Consider the following 18,314-nt stretch of genomic DNA (forward strand, 5'->3'; position numbering starts at 1 on the left):
AGACACATGCTTTAAATCTCATCACATCAGAAAACACATAATATCTAGTTGACCTACCACTAAATGATGCTGATAGCCTCATCCCCCACTTACGTTTTCTCCATTGTGACTTGTGAGTTTTCTATCTGGTTTTCCTTTGGCATTGAATGAATGCCCAGTTCCCATTAGCCATTCAGCCAGGGGTTTTAACAGTGATAATCCTTGCCTAAATCAATAATTTTATTAAGGCTTGAGATTTTGTTTTCCATTTCTCTCATTTCTTCAGCATTTATTAGTTGGTGTTTCTTTGTAAACTACAGCTATCCCTCCTCAACCTGAGTTATTTGGTCATCCTTAAATACAATCCTTTCTTACTGGAAAGGCAGGTTAAATGCTTTATTTTTTCCATTTAATTATCAACTTCAAAGTAAGGAGTTGGTTTAACGGGCAATGACATAGTAGACTCTTTTACATTTCTCTTTTTTTCGGTGTAATCATAGGCTCGTGTATTTTTACAGTTTTAATGTTCCTCAGTCCATTATAATTCTTTTTGGTGCTCATTTGTCACTACTGTGACCAGTGGGCACCCCTAGAACTTCTGTTGCTGCTAATAGTAAAGTAACCTTGAAGACCATGTATTTAAGAAAGCTAATTTCTTGGTATAACTTAGTATCTTCCTTGGAAGTCCATAATAGTTAATTCTTATCAGACCCAGGGGGGGTAAGCCTATGAATGAGTAAAATGCCTATTTCAGGCACTCTTCATAGTTGTTCAAGTGGGGGGAGAACTTTAAGCCAATTCGTCATCAAAAAGGTCTTGCTCTTGTAGTTCTAAGTACTACCTCACTCCAAATCAAAGCACAAGTATTAGCCAACCTGCCTAAAGCCTCCTCTGCTGAGATTTCCTGCTAACAGTCTGTTTTTCAAGTATGTTTTCTTACTGACTTCTTTTTAGTTTTCATAAAGAAAACACTGCCAGGAGAAAAGTGGGCAGATCCCAGGAAAGAGTCGTGTTAGCATGGGTCTAACTCCAACCAAACCCTATGGTTTGTTTGCTTTAACTCTCAGATTTTGCAGTGACTTTACTAATTTAAAGTGGACCCCCTCCTTTCTAATCAGTACTTAATGGAGATCTAGAAAGAAATGAGATTTTCACCCAGCTACTTTCTTTGCAATCATCACACGCAAGATCACATACATCTGCATTCTGATACAGACTGCCTTCTGAAGGAGCATGTAGTTGTAGCACCTCAGCTTTAGTGGAAGCTTTTGTAAGAGGGCCTGCACCATTTCCGCCACTAATGCAGAACTTAAAGATTCTAAACAATGTTATAAAATACTTCATTGCATTGACTTTAGCACCCGTCTTCATCAAATGCTTTACATACAGAAATTCACATCCTAGCTGTTGATAGATTGAAAGTAGGGTACAAAAAATAGTATTTATCTGTATTTACAGATTTGTATTTAACTTTTCTGTTCCTTAATTTTCAACCTATTTTGAATAGATTTTTACCATGTACATAAAAAGCACTGAAGTCTTAAGGAAAGTTTTTTGTTTGTTTGTTTCAGCGAGCCTCTGAGGATGTAAGAATGCATTTCAAAATGTTTTATCTATATGTAAATATGTTGGAATGTTTTACTTAAAATTATTTAATATAGTAGAAAATTTCCTGACCTTTTTTACTTTAAGTTTGCCTCTTTGTTCTTCTTTCTGGAGCTCAATAGCCGGTACATGTGCTTCCTATGTGTCTCAAACCCTGGTTCAAATTCAGTCTCACTGCCCTGTCAAAATGAGCATAATCCACAATGATAGATCTAGGGACTTGGTTGGTCTTATTTTATGGCAATATGGGAGAGCCCTGTCTTCAGGAAGGTCCCATATAGAGAAGTTGTCTTTCTAAAATCCTACATGATAGGATAGTGGTTGATTTCTGCCTCATGGATGGATGGAATATGTAAACAATTGTGAACCAGGGCCCAGAAAATTAATTCATGTCATAGATATGGACTCTGTATAATGGCAGCTTATAGTGGGATCCCATTTGCCAGTCCCATCTGCAGTGGGACTCAGAGAAACAAGGATATGAATCCTCTGCAAGCCCTGGGAGTTCACTTTATAGTTTTCAGGTAACCCCTAAAACCCCTATAGTTTTCAGGTAACTCCATGTGGTTTGATCCTGTATTCTTACCTATTTAACAGAGAAAGGAGGTACCTGCCTCCAAAGGTACATTTTGAGAAAATGAGTCTTCCCTGGTGTGTGCGTGGAGTGGGTAACAAACCCAAAGAATCTGCCCTGGAATGGGTAGGTGTGTTTTTCTGTTTTGGGGGATGTGGGGATGGGGTGGCGTATGCCCTTGCTGAGGCTGAGGGAGAGGGAAGGGAGTATGTAATGTGGTAGGGAAGGCTTGATCTGTTACGTCTGCCCCTTTAAAGATAGTAATCAACTTAAAATTATCAGATCACACAAAACTTCCTTGGTGTGAGCCTGTGCGCTTTGAGTGTAAAAAATGCTGTTGGTCCTTTTTAGTGTACCTTTCAGGAATGCTTTTAGGAGTCCATATATTTAGATTTGTGATAATATGGTTTGAGTGTAGATAAAAGTTGGGTTGAGAAGTGACAGAAGTACCTACCTTAATTCTCCAAATAGCCAGCCAAAATGCATGGGAGGGTTTTGAAACCGCTCAAATCCCAACAACAGAATGTTCAAGAGCTTAGCATTGTAGCAGGTAACCTGCCTGCTTATGGACTTGGATTTAATGAAGCCTGAGCATCTCAAAAATTTATCTGCCTTTGAAAAAAAAGGCACACCAGGCTCCTCATTTCACTTTATGTAACAGATGAACCTGAGCTTTGTGGAAATTACATTTTTACAAATCCATCACATTTTTACAGTGTTTTTTAAAAGTATTTTCTAAAGAGCACTACAGCATTTTTCTAGAGTCATCAACTCTTTGTGTTTTATCAGCACTGATTTATGTATGACATACACGTGTGCCCATACACACGCATATACACATGTATACGTACACACACGTATTTTAGGTGGAGGGGGTTACCAACGAGCGTGTATTTTATCTTTTAAAATGGGATACAAAGATGCTAATCTAGATACGGTTGGGCAGAAACACCCAAATTTTTCAAATAATTGTCGGTTTGATGTGTGGTCAGTTAGATTTTCAGCATGTAACTGAGATGTCAAGATTCTCCAGAGTCTAGAATATGTTAGGCCTGAGTGAGCTCAAGACATCCTCCAGTGTGAGTCATCTCAAATTGGTGCATAGAAGTATGGGGCTACGTGAAAACATGGTAAGACTTAAAACAGTGTGATCTAAATGCTTGTTTCTCAAAATATTACAAAAACATACATCTTCAGTTATTTACCTGAGTATTTTATTATATGCATAAAACCTAGAAAGGGTTCATCCTATTTCATACCTCACGAGAGACCAGGGCAGGCTTGGAAAAATTTTTCTGATCAATTTCGCAAAAAAGAAAAATGGAAGACAGAAAAGAATGCTGGGAAGAGCTTTCATTTTTCTCTTTGAAAATGTTCATATTTTAAATACTTCAACTCAATACTCAAAGCATTATGTTGTCCACTTTTTCTTTGAATTAAAATGTATCCAGCTCTTGCTATTTTGCATTACTCATGAACATTGAACTGCAATAAAAACAGTCTTTATGGTGCCTGGGTCTCAGTATTTGGGCGGGGAGGATAACTGTGGTGCAAGACAAGAGGGGATTTGGTGGCGGCTGAACAAGAAAGAATTTTAAAGGGATGTGCTGAGGATCCTAATTCGATTTTATTTTTAGAAATACCTCACTTCACCAGAAGTCTAATAGGAATTTTACTGACATTTTAAACCATTAATTTACAAGATGAAGTATTTCTCTTTATGAAACCAATGGTGTATATATTTTTCTTTCTGCTTTACTGCTTTACTAGCCATTAAAATCACTAATTCTTGATTAACTTGAAATTGAAATCAACTCAAATGGCAAAGCAAAACCTAAGACATCAGATGCTTCTTCCACTTTAAAAAAAGTTTGGCCAAAGTGTTATTATTTATTCGATGTGGTAGGAAAAAAACAACAACATGTAAACACATGTGGTCCTGTGCCTAGATGGGCTATTGTGATGAGGGGCAGAAGAGCAGGAAGGTGAGGAACACAGGCGACAGAGCTGACACACCTGGACGTTCAATCCCAGCTCCAAGTCAATCAGGTAGGAAAGCTTTGCAGGCATTACATCAACAGGCATGAGACCCGCCTCACCGCGTGGGAGGATACAATCGGCACCCATACGGCCCACAGGCCAGCATATGCCAAGAACATACGTGGTCTAAGCAAGCACTTGAGGAGATGGGATCCTTAAATGGTAGCACTTCAAAAACAGTCAACAGACACTGTAATAAGCATTTCTGCCAAATGACATCAGATATCACCTTTCACTGTACTACAGAAAAAAGACATCTGAAAAAAGCATACAATTTTGAAATGCTTTATTTTTACGTGTTTAATGGTTATTAACAAGTCTATTTAATAAGGCTAGGATTCCAATGAAAAGTGTTTTCGTGAAAGTCTTCAGGGGTCAGTTGTATGTCATATAGCGGGGAGTAGCACTGAATTTGGCATAAGACTTAATGACCTTATTTACAGCCTCCAGGAAATCCTTCTCAGTAGCAATTTTTCGCCGTGCTCTGATAGCAAACATACCAGCTTCTGTGCATACACTTCTAATCTCAGCACCTTTCGAACAAAAAGAAAACAACAGGCTTATTAAAGCAGCCTGAACACACAGACCAGCAAGTACAGTAAGCAAGACCTTTTCACCTACCAGTGCTATTTGGACACAGTCGTGCTAACAGTTCAAATCTGATATCTCTTTCCACACTCATTGAGCGAGCGTGGATCTTAAAAATATGAGTCCGACCCTAAAAATAGGGGAATTAATAAATATTAAAAGGGAAAGACATCACGGAATTTCAAGAATCCCTTCTCTAAAACGAAATGATTTTCTTACCTCTAGATCAGGTAAGCTAAATTCAATCTTTCTGTCCAATCTCCCTGGCCTCATCAGTGCTGGATCCAAAGTGTCAGGTCTGTTAGTGGCCATCAGCACTTTAATGTTACCTCGAGGATCAAAACCGTCCAGTTGATTGATCAGTTCCAGCATCGTTCTCTGCACTTCGTTGTCTCCTCCAGCACCATCATCAAAACGAGCCCCTGGGAAGACGAAAAATAAGCTCTTCGTGTCCACTCAGGACGGCACTATGCGTAACCCAGAAGTATTACAGATCTCAAGTCAGGTACTCCAGCTCAAGTGAACGTCTCACTTTTAAGCATATTCTATAAGAACAGCCTACGTTACAGGAAAACTAAATTAGAAGGTGAATCTTTGAAAAGGACTCCTCATAGATATTTAAAAGGGGCTCCTTTCAAGTATTTTTTAAGTCCTCTTTGAAGAATTTTGTTTTTTAAATTACTCAAGAACACCTCCATTTCTAACACCATATACATCTGGATAAGGCACATGAAACTTTAGCACTCCAATGGTGTCTGACTGTATGTAAGAAACTGTCATATTCTAAGTTTCTCCAAACAGTCCTTAAAAATACAGCTACATCCATAATACAGTAGAACTATACAGCTTACATCACGCTGATTTAGATGTGTTAGAGTACTCTAGATTGTCAATCTCTCATTTCAACCAACATAGCAAAAAAATAAAAATAAATAAGGCCTCCAAATATATATTTTCCTTTTTAAGTTGTATAAATACATATTGTTGTATTAAGGTATTATGTACACTATATAAAACAAAAAAATTGGAAAACTTTTAAATGAGATTAAAAGTATGAAGAAAAATTCTAGATTTTCTTCCTGCACACTAATACTATTTGATACACAGTCTACTTTGGACACTACCTCTTCAGAGCATCCTGACATCATCATAAGGCTTATTCCAAAAATACTATAAAGGAAACTTCAGAGTCACAACACTAAATCGATACACTGTGGTCACATTATGGCTGGCCCTTGAAGACGTTAACCACAGAAGCATCCAAACTCAACAACACTCATCTGTCTAAAAACAAGACTTGGGGTAACCTAACTGCAGTCCCCAAACAGCATTACAGGGTGCAACTATATTTTCAAGTCATTTTTGTCACTAAGTTCATTAACTGAACATATGCCAATTCCTCCAGCTATTAAGAATGATTACTCTCTTGGGGCGCCTGGGTGGCTCAGTGGGTTAAGCGTCCGACTTCAACTCAGGTCACGATCTCGCAGTCCGTGAGTTCGAGCCCCGCGTCGGGCTCTGGGCTGATGGCTCGGAGCCTGGAGCCTGCTTCCGATTCTGTGTCTCCCTCTCTCTCTGCCCCTCCCCCCGTTCATGCTCTGTCTCAAAAATAAATAAACGTTAAAAACAATTAAAAAAAAAAATGATTACTCTCAAAGACTATTGTAACAGTTCAGGCCTCCAGAAGAGTAGCTTTCAAGGTCTATCTCATTTATGACTTACTTCAAACCAAACACCCATAAAATTAACAAGGTATGAATTATCATTCCCTTTATAAGGCAAGTGAACAGAGTCTCAGAGTTAGAATAACCTGTCCAGATCCCACAGCTAATATTTTATTTCATCAAATCGACGAAGCCAACAAGAACATTCTTTTAGGTATACTTCATGAAAAACCACCACCAATTAAATTATGCCCCAAAGCTTTCTGATCACATTAAGTGAAGCTGTATCCTAAGTTAAGAGTTGTTAAAGTGTGAAAACAAGGGTCATGTGAATGAAATTAGGAAAAGTACAAAGATAAAGACTTGGAGAAATAGCAATGCTCTGTTTCTTTTTTCCTAATAATGTATCTCTACTGGTTATTAGATCTGTAGCTCCGACATGCCAGAGCTCATACAAGAGCTGGAATTAAAATTTTGTACAAGATTAACGTATCAAGAGAACTCTACACATATTACTTTAAAACACTCAGGAAACCCAATCCTAAAGTAGTACTCTAAAATACTGCCCATACCTCCAATAGCATCAATTTCATCAAAGAAGATAAGGCAGGCTTTTTTTGTTCTGGCCATTTCAAAGAGCTCCCGAACCATTCGAGCCCCCTAATGAGAAAAATAATTTAATTCAGAGTTGGTTTAAAAAGACTTTTAAGTACAGTAAGAAATTATGCTTCAAACCTTTCAATATTCCTAACAGTGTTCTCAACTATTATTACCAAAAGCTTTTTCAAAAAAAAAAAAAAAATGAAATTTGTTACCTATTCCATCATATTAATCCCATTAGCTTCAAAACAGTATTAATTTCATGATTCTTTACCTATTAAATAGCCAATAACTTCCAGACTTGAAGAGATCAAATTAACAGTTAAATGCACCATTTCAATCAGTTAAAATTGAGGAAACAAAAAATGGCATCTGATTTATCACTTGGCATTTCTGATCACCAATTTTAATTTGTAAGTTTTGATCAAGGAATAAAATTATACCTTAACTAATACAGCTCCTTTACTAATTCTTATTCTAAGTATATGAGTTGTTAATGCTTCAGATGCAATATATACAGCCCTAGACTTCCTCTCTAATGAGAACATATATACACATGTATACGTATGTGTGTGTCACACATATACAGACAACTATGTTCTTTCTCAGTAGAATATGAAACGTTGCTTCTGAAATAAAAGTACACTTTTAAATGCACAATTCACCACGTTTCTGGGGTCTTACACACCAAATCTGTAGAAAAGGTCCCAGTATACTGATTAAAAATTTTAAGCAGTTGTTTAGTTCCAGTGACCACAAGGAAAGGCTGGTGGCTTCTGAACTACTAATTACAAACCATCAATCAAAAAAAATTTCAAGTCTCAGTCCTTCAATGTGGAATTGATGAGGGAGTGCGGGGCAAGCTGAGGGCAAAGTATAGGCTAACAGCAACCCCCACCTCCCGGTGCTACTATGTGTAGTAACCCTCGGACACTCCTCGCTACCCAAGAACAAAGGAAAAGGGTTTAAGTGCTTGCCATGATAATGTGGGAAACGAAAGCAAATGAAAAATTAAATTCCCTTACTGCCTACAGCCCATAGACAAGTCCTTGAAACCAGCAGAGTGACCTCCCTCTAGGAGCTCAGCTGCCTAGTTGTACTTTGCTAGGAGCAAAAGTGAATCTTGGCTTAACAATATCCCAACCTCAAGGATCCTGTAAGTCTACTTCCTTTATCTCAACTGCCCCAAGATATATAATGGCAATCATACTTCAAGCTTACGGCCCCCGATATACATTTGAAGGGTCTCATGACTGAGGTTTTATTAAACAGTAATAAATGGTATTTCCCTAACAACAGCTAACCTCTCATGGTCTTGGAAACCTTATTTCCAAAATGCCAGAGACTTACTCTATCCCTGACCGCCCCCAACCTGAGGGTATATAATGAGTTACCCATCACAACCCCAGTGCAGCTCTTCCTGCCCACGGGTCTTGTCCCCACCTTTCTGCACCAAAGATGTCTTCAAGAATTCTTTCTTGGTCGTCAGCTCTGGACCCCACAAACCCCATCACCCCAAAACTTCATCAGAACTGCTATTCCACATTATAAATCTTTCATGGGGCTACATATGTTTTGATCAATTTACTTTACCTCACCAACGTACTTCTGTACAAGTTCAGATCCAATAACTCGAATGAAGCAAGCATCTGTCCTGTTAGCAACTGCCCGAGCACAGAGTGTCTTGCCTGTACCCGGTGGGCCAAAGAGCAGCACACCCTTGGGAGGCTCAATGCCAAGGTTAACAAACCTCTCCGGCTGTGAGGGAGACAGGATTTTTACATTTATTACTTAGGTATGATAAAAACAAAACTACTTCTATATCATATTTAAATCAAAATTATTGACTCCATAATCAATATACTTAAGAATTTTACTTATTCTAAGACATAAGATCTAAACTAGACTCATATCAGTACATAATGCTGAACAGCTTTTAAAGGTATTTCTCCTTAACAATACATTTTTCCCTCTAATTTAAAAAAAAGTACTGTTTTAAAAAACAAAAGAATTATGGTATTTAATATTCTAGTTTTCCATTATCCTCCTCAGCTTAATTTGATTCGATTTCCTCTTGGTATCATTAAAACACATGGTTCCTTCTACAATAACTTTTATATTTAACACCTTGCTAAAGGTTACACCTCAAACTCCTGTCACTCAAAATAGCAGATCTTTCTGCTTAGAGTAGGCCTGACCACTTGATTTGCTTTCTCTCCTGGGACATACTAATTCACCACACCTCTATCTTCTACCCCCTGACTAAGGAAAATATAAAATTTTTAAAGCTATCTAATGACAGGCAATTTAAGTGCACAGACTCAGCCACTTACATGAAGTAATGGGGTTTCAACTACTTCTCGAAGTTTCTCAATCTGTTCTTTACAGCCACCCACGTCACTGTATGTGACATCAGGTTTTTCCTCCACCTAAGGATGAAAATGTAGAACGTAAAAAGCCACAGGCTTTTGAATACTAGTTCAAATGTTCTATCCAGTAGAGCAGACCCAATACCCTAAAAGGAAAATCAGACTCCTAACAAGTAAGAATTTTAATAAAAATGGAATACATTGTCCAGTGTCCTAGAACCACTTGCTGTTATTACTTGCTATGATAACCAGTAAAAGAGACAAACCAGAAAAAGAAAGACTGATAAAGACTTTCTCATCTGAAAAACTGCTTAAAACATTTTCGCAGCTCTTCAGTATATGCCCACATATTGACAGGTTTCTAGTCAATATTTCTAGTCAGCCTTTGAGATGGATGCAACTGTATTCAAAGTCATGTCATTCCTTTTCCCTCCCGCATTTTCTTACCTGCATCATGGTAACTGTTGGGTCAATCTTGGGAGGCAGCGGAATGTGAATCTGATACTTATTTCTGTCCACACTAAAGAGATAAAAAAATATCCTCACTCAATACATTCAAAAAATTTACTAAGTTAATTACACGTATCATATATAACTTCCTTAATCCTAACTATCCTAGAGCAAGTTCTTCCTCTTCTTACACCATGTTACCTTCAACAGACTGGTAAACTCAACTCTAAAATCCTGCACTTCTTTGAGTATGACATTTAAAGCCATTCACAAAAAGCCCCAGTGGGGGTGGGAGAAAGGAGGTGGGTGGGAGGTCAGGAAGCTGATGCAGAAGAGAGGATGTCCAACTGTAGTACTCTACTGCACAGTATCCCTGTATTCTGTGGCACCCAGCCCATTCATTCAAAAGAAAGCCAAGGATGTGAATGTGACATGGTATCTTTAAGGAAAGCAGAGTATAAGTAGAATCTTACCCAACTCTCATTCCTTCTTCAATGTCAGTAGGTGCCACCTGATCACTAAGGTCCACCACAAACTTGGCAAACTGCTTCACGTTGATAATGTACTTTGGGTCCTCCGAATCAGCATTGATGATCTTTGTACACCTAACAGAGTAAAAGGCTTGATTAAAGAACCTAAACCACTAATAATGAATTCAAGTAACTAGATTCTGTCCTGGGCAAGCAGTAAACTGATGAGCAGGTGTAAATGAGAACTGCAGAAATTAGGCCACTATTAAAGATCTTTTTCTATGGAGTATGCGCAACCCCAAGGGTCCACTCCACTTTAGCTAAACTGGAAAATTTTCAAAAGATACACTGCCCTAGAAAAGTAAACCCAAATATTTCAACATTAAGAAGTTCTCTATGGGCGCCTAGGTGGATCAGTCGATTAAGCATCCAACTTCGGCTCAGGTCATGATCTCGGTTTGTGAGTTCAGGCCCTGCATCAGGCTCTGTGCTGACAGCTCGGAGCCTGGAGCCTGTTTCAGATTCTGTGTCTTCCTTTCTCTCTCTGCCCCTCCCCTGCTCACACTCTATCTTTCTCTCTCAAAAATAAAGTTTAATTAAAACAGTTTTTTTTAAAGTTCTCTAATTTTTTTTAAAGTTTATTTATTTATTTTGTGAGAGAGAGAGAGAGAGAGAGAGAGAGAGAGAGCAAGTGGGGAAGGAATAGAAAGAAAGAGAGAATCTCAAGCAGGCTCCGCACCACCAGTGCAGAGCCGACTGCAGGGCCCGAACTCACAAATCACCTGATCATGACCTGAGCCGAAGTCGGACGCTTAACCGACTGAGCCACCCAGGTGCCCCAAAAATTCACTAATTTGATTTTCTTAACTATGTTTGTTTATTTGTAATACTCTTCTATATCTTAAGTTACTCTCCATTTTATTTTCCCATTGGAAAGACAGTCATTTTACATCAAGTTAAGTAATGTGTTTTCATTTTTCTTGAGTTTATACTTCAAATCCATTTTTATCATTGTTGCTATTTTTAACTTAAATGTATTTTAATTTCTTTTTCTGTGTGACATGGTGAAGGCAAATCTGTAACACCATGTACATAATAATAGCAAGTAGTCTAGGGCGCCTGGGTGGCTCAGGTGGTTGAGTCTGACTCTTGATTTCAGCTCAGGTCATGATCTCAGAGTTGTGAGATTGAGCCGGTATCAGGCTCTGCACTGTACATGGAGCCTGCTTGAGATTCTCTCTCCCTTTTCCCTTACACATGCAGGTGGTCTCTCTCTCCCTCTTCCTCAAAAAAAAAAAAAAAAAAAAAAAAAAAGACTCAAAGATAAAGTTAAGAAAATCTCACAAAAGTAGAGCAAAAAGACCAAAAACAAAGCAACAAAAAACAAAAAAAATGCAGGAGAGAAAGATTAGCATATTAGTGGAGATATCCAGGAGGCCCAATTTCCAAAGAATAGAAGTCTGAAGTCTGGAACAGAGGACCAAGAACATGGGAAATCAGTAAGCAATAATTTCAAGAAAAACCACCACCGTGAAGGCCAGGAGAGCCCAGCACCGTGGATGAAATGGATCAGTACTGAGGCACGTAGTCATGAAAGTTCAGAACCACGAGAACAAGGAGACCCTATGACTTTCAGATGAAAAACAGGTCACATGTACGGGACTGGGAATCAGAGCAGCTTCAGACCAACAATACCAGGAGCTGGAGGACAATGGAATGCTGCCTTCAAAATTCTGAAGAAGGAACTTTATACCAGCCAAGATCTTTTCAGACATACGTAGTCTCCAAATATGACATCCCAACTGACCTCTTTCAGGAAGCTTCCAGAGAACAGAGCCCACCTAATGCGGGTGTAAGTAAACCAAAAAGACAAACTCATGGTACATAAACAACAGGAGAGAGGCAAAGGGAACCTGCAGGGAAAGAGGTCACAGGATGGTTGCGATTTCGTAGGTGGAAAGGGCCACCAGCAGTGCACTGAAGCAGGTTGGCAAGTGCTGGGAAAGACTTCTTCAGGAAAATGGACCAGAGAGAATCCTGGTGCAGAGGACACACCCGAGGCATATGTGAGAAAAAACCTGATGGACTTAACACTTCTGAAGATCAATTTAGTTGAGTATTTATATACATAGAAAACCAGGCAAATAAGAAAACGAGATGGTTATGACAAGAAAAATAAAAACTGGTACAAGAAAGAAAAAGCAATCAGTTTATTTACTACTTGCCTCTTTATAAATAGCACTACTTAGCCACAGTTGTGAAATCAATGAATACTGATCTAACCAAATTTTTAATGTAATTAAGGATGTAGGATAGGAAAAGTATCCTATCCTACTGGGATGATGACAGAGGAAACAAAATGAAATCCTCAGGCCAAGAGATGATATCTAAAGCTAAAAAAAATAATCAAGATGTAATCTACAATACATAAGATTTTGCATTGTCCATAAGAATCATGAAGGTAGAAATCAAAATAACCAGCTAAAAATTTTGAAAAGAGGTGTCTCTAAGGAAGAGGAATTGGGAAAGACAACTATTGTTATAGAACTATTTAACTCCTTAAAACCATGATAAAACTGAAAAATAAACCAAAATAAATGGGAAAGACAGAAAAAGGGAGTAAGGGATAAAGGAAAAGAGGAAAGGAAAAATAACCTTTACCATAGTAAAGAGATAAAATGAAAATAAAATTTCCAGTGATTAGAATAAAACACAGAAGAATACAATCTTGAATTGGGCTAAGGCTTCTTGAGCAACATTCAAACCCAAAAGGTATAATGAAAATGTTTACATATTTTATTTGCCTCCTAAAAACTTTAAACATTAGTACAACAAAGGTAGCAACAAGTTAAAAGTCAAGCGACAGAATGGGAAAAAAATATTTGTAGCATATTAAAGAAAAGATAAATACGTACAATATGTAAAGTGCTCCTAAAAATTCACAAGAAACAAACCAATAGAACAAAATATGAATGGACAGAGAAATACAAATGTTTAGTAAGTATAAGAAGCAGCTATCACACCAGTAATCAGCACAATGCAAAGTAAGATGAGATATTTTCCCCACATGGCAAAAGTGTAAAAATTGATGATCACATATCTTATATTGATCAGGCAAACAGGCATTTGCCTCAAAACCTCATGTTAAGGAGTATGAACTGGTCAAATCACCTTTTTCCAGATTTTCAAAACTGTAAATGCCTTTGACCTCATAATTCCACTGGTAATAAGCTATACTAAGAAATAAATGCACACACATAGAGAAGTATTTAACATGAATGTTCAATGTAGCACCATGAAGAATAACAGAAATTGTAAACAGACCAACATCTACAGAATATTACATAATTTTTAGAAACCAAGAGAAACCAGAAATAGAGGTACTAAAAAAAAAATCAGGATATGTTTCTTTGCATGCAAATATATACATGAAGACATAGGACGACTAAAAGGACCAAACTATTTTCAGTTGTAGCTGAAGAAGGGGCAGTGGGACAGTGAAGATGGGAAGGGAGGTTCTCATGTCTTCATCTGATCTTTCTCTATCATTTGAATCTTTTATATGATTATGTCTTTACCTACTTCTTGAATAATTACTGAAGGCATAAAATTTAATCCCAGATACTTCTGGAGAAAGCTTTATTTATGCAGAATGTGGAATAAAAAACTTTTATGAACTATTGCATTATACCCCGGATTCTAAAAAGTGCTTGAGCATACAGATAAGAATAAATTTCCAAGGAGTGCTATGCATACCTCGCAACCTGCAAAGGCTGTTCACTCTGCAGTGTTTGCTTATCTGCAGCCAAATCCCAGAGTGCTGGTGGGGCCAGGCCAGTATCAGATTCTTTGATACCTACATAAAGAAGGATAACAAGGTTCACTGAAATGTAATGCATCACCTTGAAGCAAGCTTCCACAGCCTCAGCTCCAATGACATCTTGGACTGAATATGTGGCAGTGGGGAGTGTCCTGTGTGTTACAGTCGGCAGCATCCCTGGCCTCTAGCCACTGGATGCCACCAGCACCACCTCCCCTTCAAGTCACGAGAATCAAGAGTATCTCCAGTCACTGCCAAATGTCCTGGGGGAAAGGGATGCTGGGGCAAAATCACCCCAGTTGAAAACCACTGCCCTAAAGTAGTCACAAGCCAAAATCCAACACCATATTTGACAAATACTATGAAACTTCACCACTCAAGTTTCCAACTCATGAGCAGAAAAGTTTCCAACTACTGGGCAATAGCCCACTTACTTAAGCAATACCATGTGAGACCACATTTTTATTCGCTAAGAAATTTTTACTTGTTTATTAGAGTCTACTGAACTTGTCTCTGACCAATAGAAACATTACTTGCTTAAAGGATGATGTTGCTTAACTGCTTAAGCATTATATTTGGTTGTAAAAAGTAGTGAAAGATTACTAAAGGAGATCCAATTTCTTAACAGACAGGAAGGATAGTAATTTTTTTTGTCTATAATTCACGAAAGAATAACATCTGTATTTAAACTCCTTAGATGTAATTAACACATTACATTTAAAGATAAGAGACCAGAATAATGAAATACACACCAGTAAGCTCATTGATCTTCTTGAGAAGTTGTTGAATGTCATCTTCAACCTGCTTTATCTGCCTAGAGTAAGTGCTCTGACCCTAGGAGATAAAAATCACTGTAATTAGAATATCAAGACATCAACAATTTACAAAACTGCAGACAGAAACTTTCAACAGTTACAATCTCAATAGCTATTATTGTCCCAATGCTTGTGATGTGGAAGTAGAGAGAGTATATCATTTTCAGAAGTATTCCCAAACTAATATTTTTGCCCAAAGACACAATGCACTATTATGCAAGGTAACAAATGAAAATCATGCCTGAAATTAACCCAACTACAAGCCCTAAGCATTGAAACTTTCTATTTCAGATCTAATTCAGGTACATACATTTTAAATATAGTAAACATTTGTCTAAGTTATTTCAAATATCTTTCAATATAGCACCACACTTAATTACAAATAGTATAAAAAATGTATGCGCTTTGACATGCTAAATATTTGCTCTCTGATCTAATCTGGAGAGAAACTGTGGTATGTAACTTTTTCCAGTGAGGATTACTATAAACTGCCAGACATTCTCTTCTAATTATTCTGGGAGGCTAGTACCAACAATAGTTCTTTCAGCATAAAACATCTATACTTGGTAGACATTGAAAACGACTTACGTAAGTTTTCAGCAAGGCAATATCCCCCTCATCCAGAGCTAAAATAAGAGAGAATACATGAGATTCAAAAAGAGGAAAGTAGAGATAACAATTCTGTTCAATTTACATTCAGTAACTGAGTGAGAAAAACTATACAAAGTTGTAATGATATAAATACACCCAACAACTAGTTCCTGGACTCCAGGAACTTTTAACTAATTGGGTGAAGGCAGAATTTTACAAAGTGTATAACACAGCTGCTGAAGAGTCTCAAAGGGATGTGACACAAAAACAGGAAGCCCAAAGAACAGAGTTTGAGAATCAAAACGACCTGGGTACTAGCAAAGTCCCAGCAACGTCATGCAATCGCCAGGTAATGTTGGAAAACCCACTTTAAGCATCAGTTTTGTCATCTTTGAGAAACAGAGATAACAATAATTTTACCCTCACAATGTTGCTTTAAAGGTCAGATAAGATATGGATGAAGAAGCACCTAAAACTCTATACACGTTAATCATAATTATATGCAAGGAATAAATCTAGTAATACATGTACAGAATGATGGCATACCCAGAGAAATGCACAGATGAGATATTAGACCTCTGTGACTAAGTTTTCCACCAAGTGCCTGAGTAGCTCTGAGGTCTGCAGTATCCTAAAACACTTTCAAAGCAAACAGTAGAGTGTGGGATGAAATAAAGAGAAAATCTCTTTGGTGGGGGGAAGGTGGAAAAGAAGAAAAAACAGTGCTAGGAGAGGTTGAAGTTGTTTAGGAAGGGAAGAGAGAAAAAGGGAAAAACAACAACAACAACAACAAAAACACTACAAGAATATTTTTTAAATAGCCTGTCAGGAACAAAAGAGCATAAAGATGGAACTAAAAGGGGAAGAAATCCTGTGAGCTCCGTGTGCTTATCACCTGCACTGTGAGGAGAAGTGTCACGTGGCGGTGTTCTCTACAGAGAGTAATTTCACATTTTCAAAATTACAACTCCACTTCCAACATTCACCCTCCCGCTTGTGTTTGTGTCTGTGGTAAGGTACACGAACAAGGTTATTCACTGCTCTAGAATGGCCACCAGATTGAAAGACACCTATGTGTGCATCACTAAGGATTAATTATATGTATTACTACTCACCCAAAAAAGTGGGATACTATGCAGATGCAGACAGGCAGACAGCACTGACGCCTTACATATAACGATATGAACTTATCCCTAAGACACAATAAAATCCGAAAATGTATATATACAATGCGCTACATTTTATGTAAAGAACAAACCCTTGATATGCACAGAAAATGTCTAGAAAGATAACGCAAAATGGCAACACTAGTTGCCTCGGCGGATCATGCATGCATGCCTGGGGCCAAGGACCACTTTTTCAATGTGTCTTTTTTTATGCATTTAGTGTTTTGAACCATATGAATAAATTACGTAGTCAAAGGAATGTTTTTTTTTAAAAAAGAAAATTACTTCTCAGGATCCTGACTACACAGTGACAGCACCAAGCCATCCCACTTGAGGGGGAGGAGAAGCAGAAAGAGGATACAGGTGACCAAGCACCACCAGGCAGGGAAACTTTTCAAGGCCTGCAAGACCAAGCAGGGTGAGTAACTTCATCAGGACCTGAGCTGAATATGAATAAAAATGTCGATCAGCGAGAGATGAATACAGAACTTGGAGTAGCATGAGGGACACAGAAGAGGCAGCCAGGGTAAGCCGACTGCCGCCCCCGACGAAATCATCGGGGGCACAAAAGGGACACAGGGCCGAGTGGCGAGCGGGACTCCAGCCTCTCCTCCGGGGCCAAGCCTGGCCCTGCTCCGGCCCGGAGCTCCTGCCTATGTCAACTGACCTCGGATGGGCTTGTCGTCCTTCTCATCCTCTTTGGTTTTCCGCTGATCGGCACCGAGGTAATCAGGCATTTTAGGAGTTCCAAAGGCCTCAGCTCTTAGGTGATTACACAGCACCTCTCTCGCTTCCGGTGGTGCCGCTCCTTCCTTTCCTCACCGGAAGTAAGCTGAGCTCTACGGACCCTTTTACTCTGCGCACGAGAACCGGAAGGGAGCGCCGGGAGGCGGGCTCGTGTCCTGCTCCCGGTTCCGTGGTCTAGGAAGAACTCCCTGTGGGAGGGGGACGCGGGTGGTCCCTGGCCCCTCACCATGGGGAGGTTCCCTGTGCGACGGCCTTTTAAGACCAACCGTGGCTCAGTCCTGACTTTAAATCCTGATTTAGTCATTCATTTACTGTTCACTCTTGGGTAACTTCGTTACTCTCTCTGCTTTAATTTTTCCTTTGCTTCGCAGCATTGTGGAGGCTTTAAACAACTAGTGTTTTCAAAGTATCTGGCATATTAGATACGCATTAAGTAGTGGCTAGATCTACGAATACAGTGAAGAGATATGGAAGTTGTTCCTTAATTTGATGTTAGCATGGGATGAGGCGATGAAGAGTTTCAATTTTTGAGCCTCCTGCCAAAGAAGAGTGGTGCCTCAGATACAGGGAAGTCCGGGAAAAGAGCAGGTTTTGAAATAAATTCGTTTAGGAGGCAAACAGGAATTGATAAATAACTGTAGAATTTGGAAATGAAAAGTCTGACCCTTCTTTGCGTTAAAGGACTCAGTGCATAGTGGAGAGACAACCTACTGGATGGGGAAAGTATTTGCACGTCATATATCTGGTAAGGGATTAATATCCTGAGTATATGAAGAACTACCAATCAACAAGAAAACAACCCCATTTTATTTTTTCAACGTTTATTTTTAAGAGAG

General features: G+C 38.6%; 1 protein-coding gene across 1 annotated transcript; it reads right to left on the reverse strand.

Annotated features, from left to right (window-relative positions):
- Positions 1-4,467: 4,467 nt before the first annotated feature.
- On the reverse strand, positions 4,468-17,537 carry PSMC2 (proteasome 26S subunit, ATPase 2). The gene is made up of 12 exons (XM_047096744.1): positions 17,399-17,537; positions 15,563-15,600; positions 14,912-14,993; positions 14,096-14,195; positions 10,343-10,474; positions 9,867-9,939; positions 9,384-9,479; positions 8,644-8,808; positions 7,023-7,110; positions 5,006-5,208; positions 4,820-4,916; positions 4,468-4,731 (listed from the first exon to the last, which is right to left on the reverse strand). The coding sequence occupies exons 1-12, from the start codon at positions 17,466-17,468 to the stop codon at positions 4,574-4,576; spliced, it is 1,302 nt and encodes a 433-aa protein (XP_046952700.1). The 5' UTR covers positions 17,469-17,537; the 3' UTR covers positions 4,468-4,573.
- Between the last annotated feature and the right edge of the window lie 777 nt (positions 17,538-18,314).

Source organism: Lynx rufus, unplaced genomic scaffold (genome assembly GCF_022079265.1).
Source record: "Lynx rufus isolate CCGP_SWC_20201006 ecotype Redwood Valley unplaced genomic scaffold, mLynRuf1.p SCAF_4, whole genome shotgun sequence".
Lineage (NCBI taxonomy): Eukaryota > Metazoa > Chordata > Mammalia > Carnivora > Felidae > Lynx > Lynx rufus.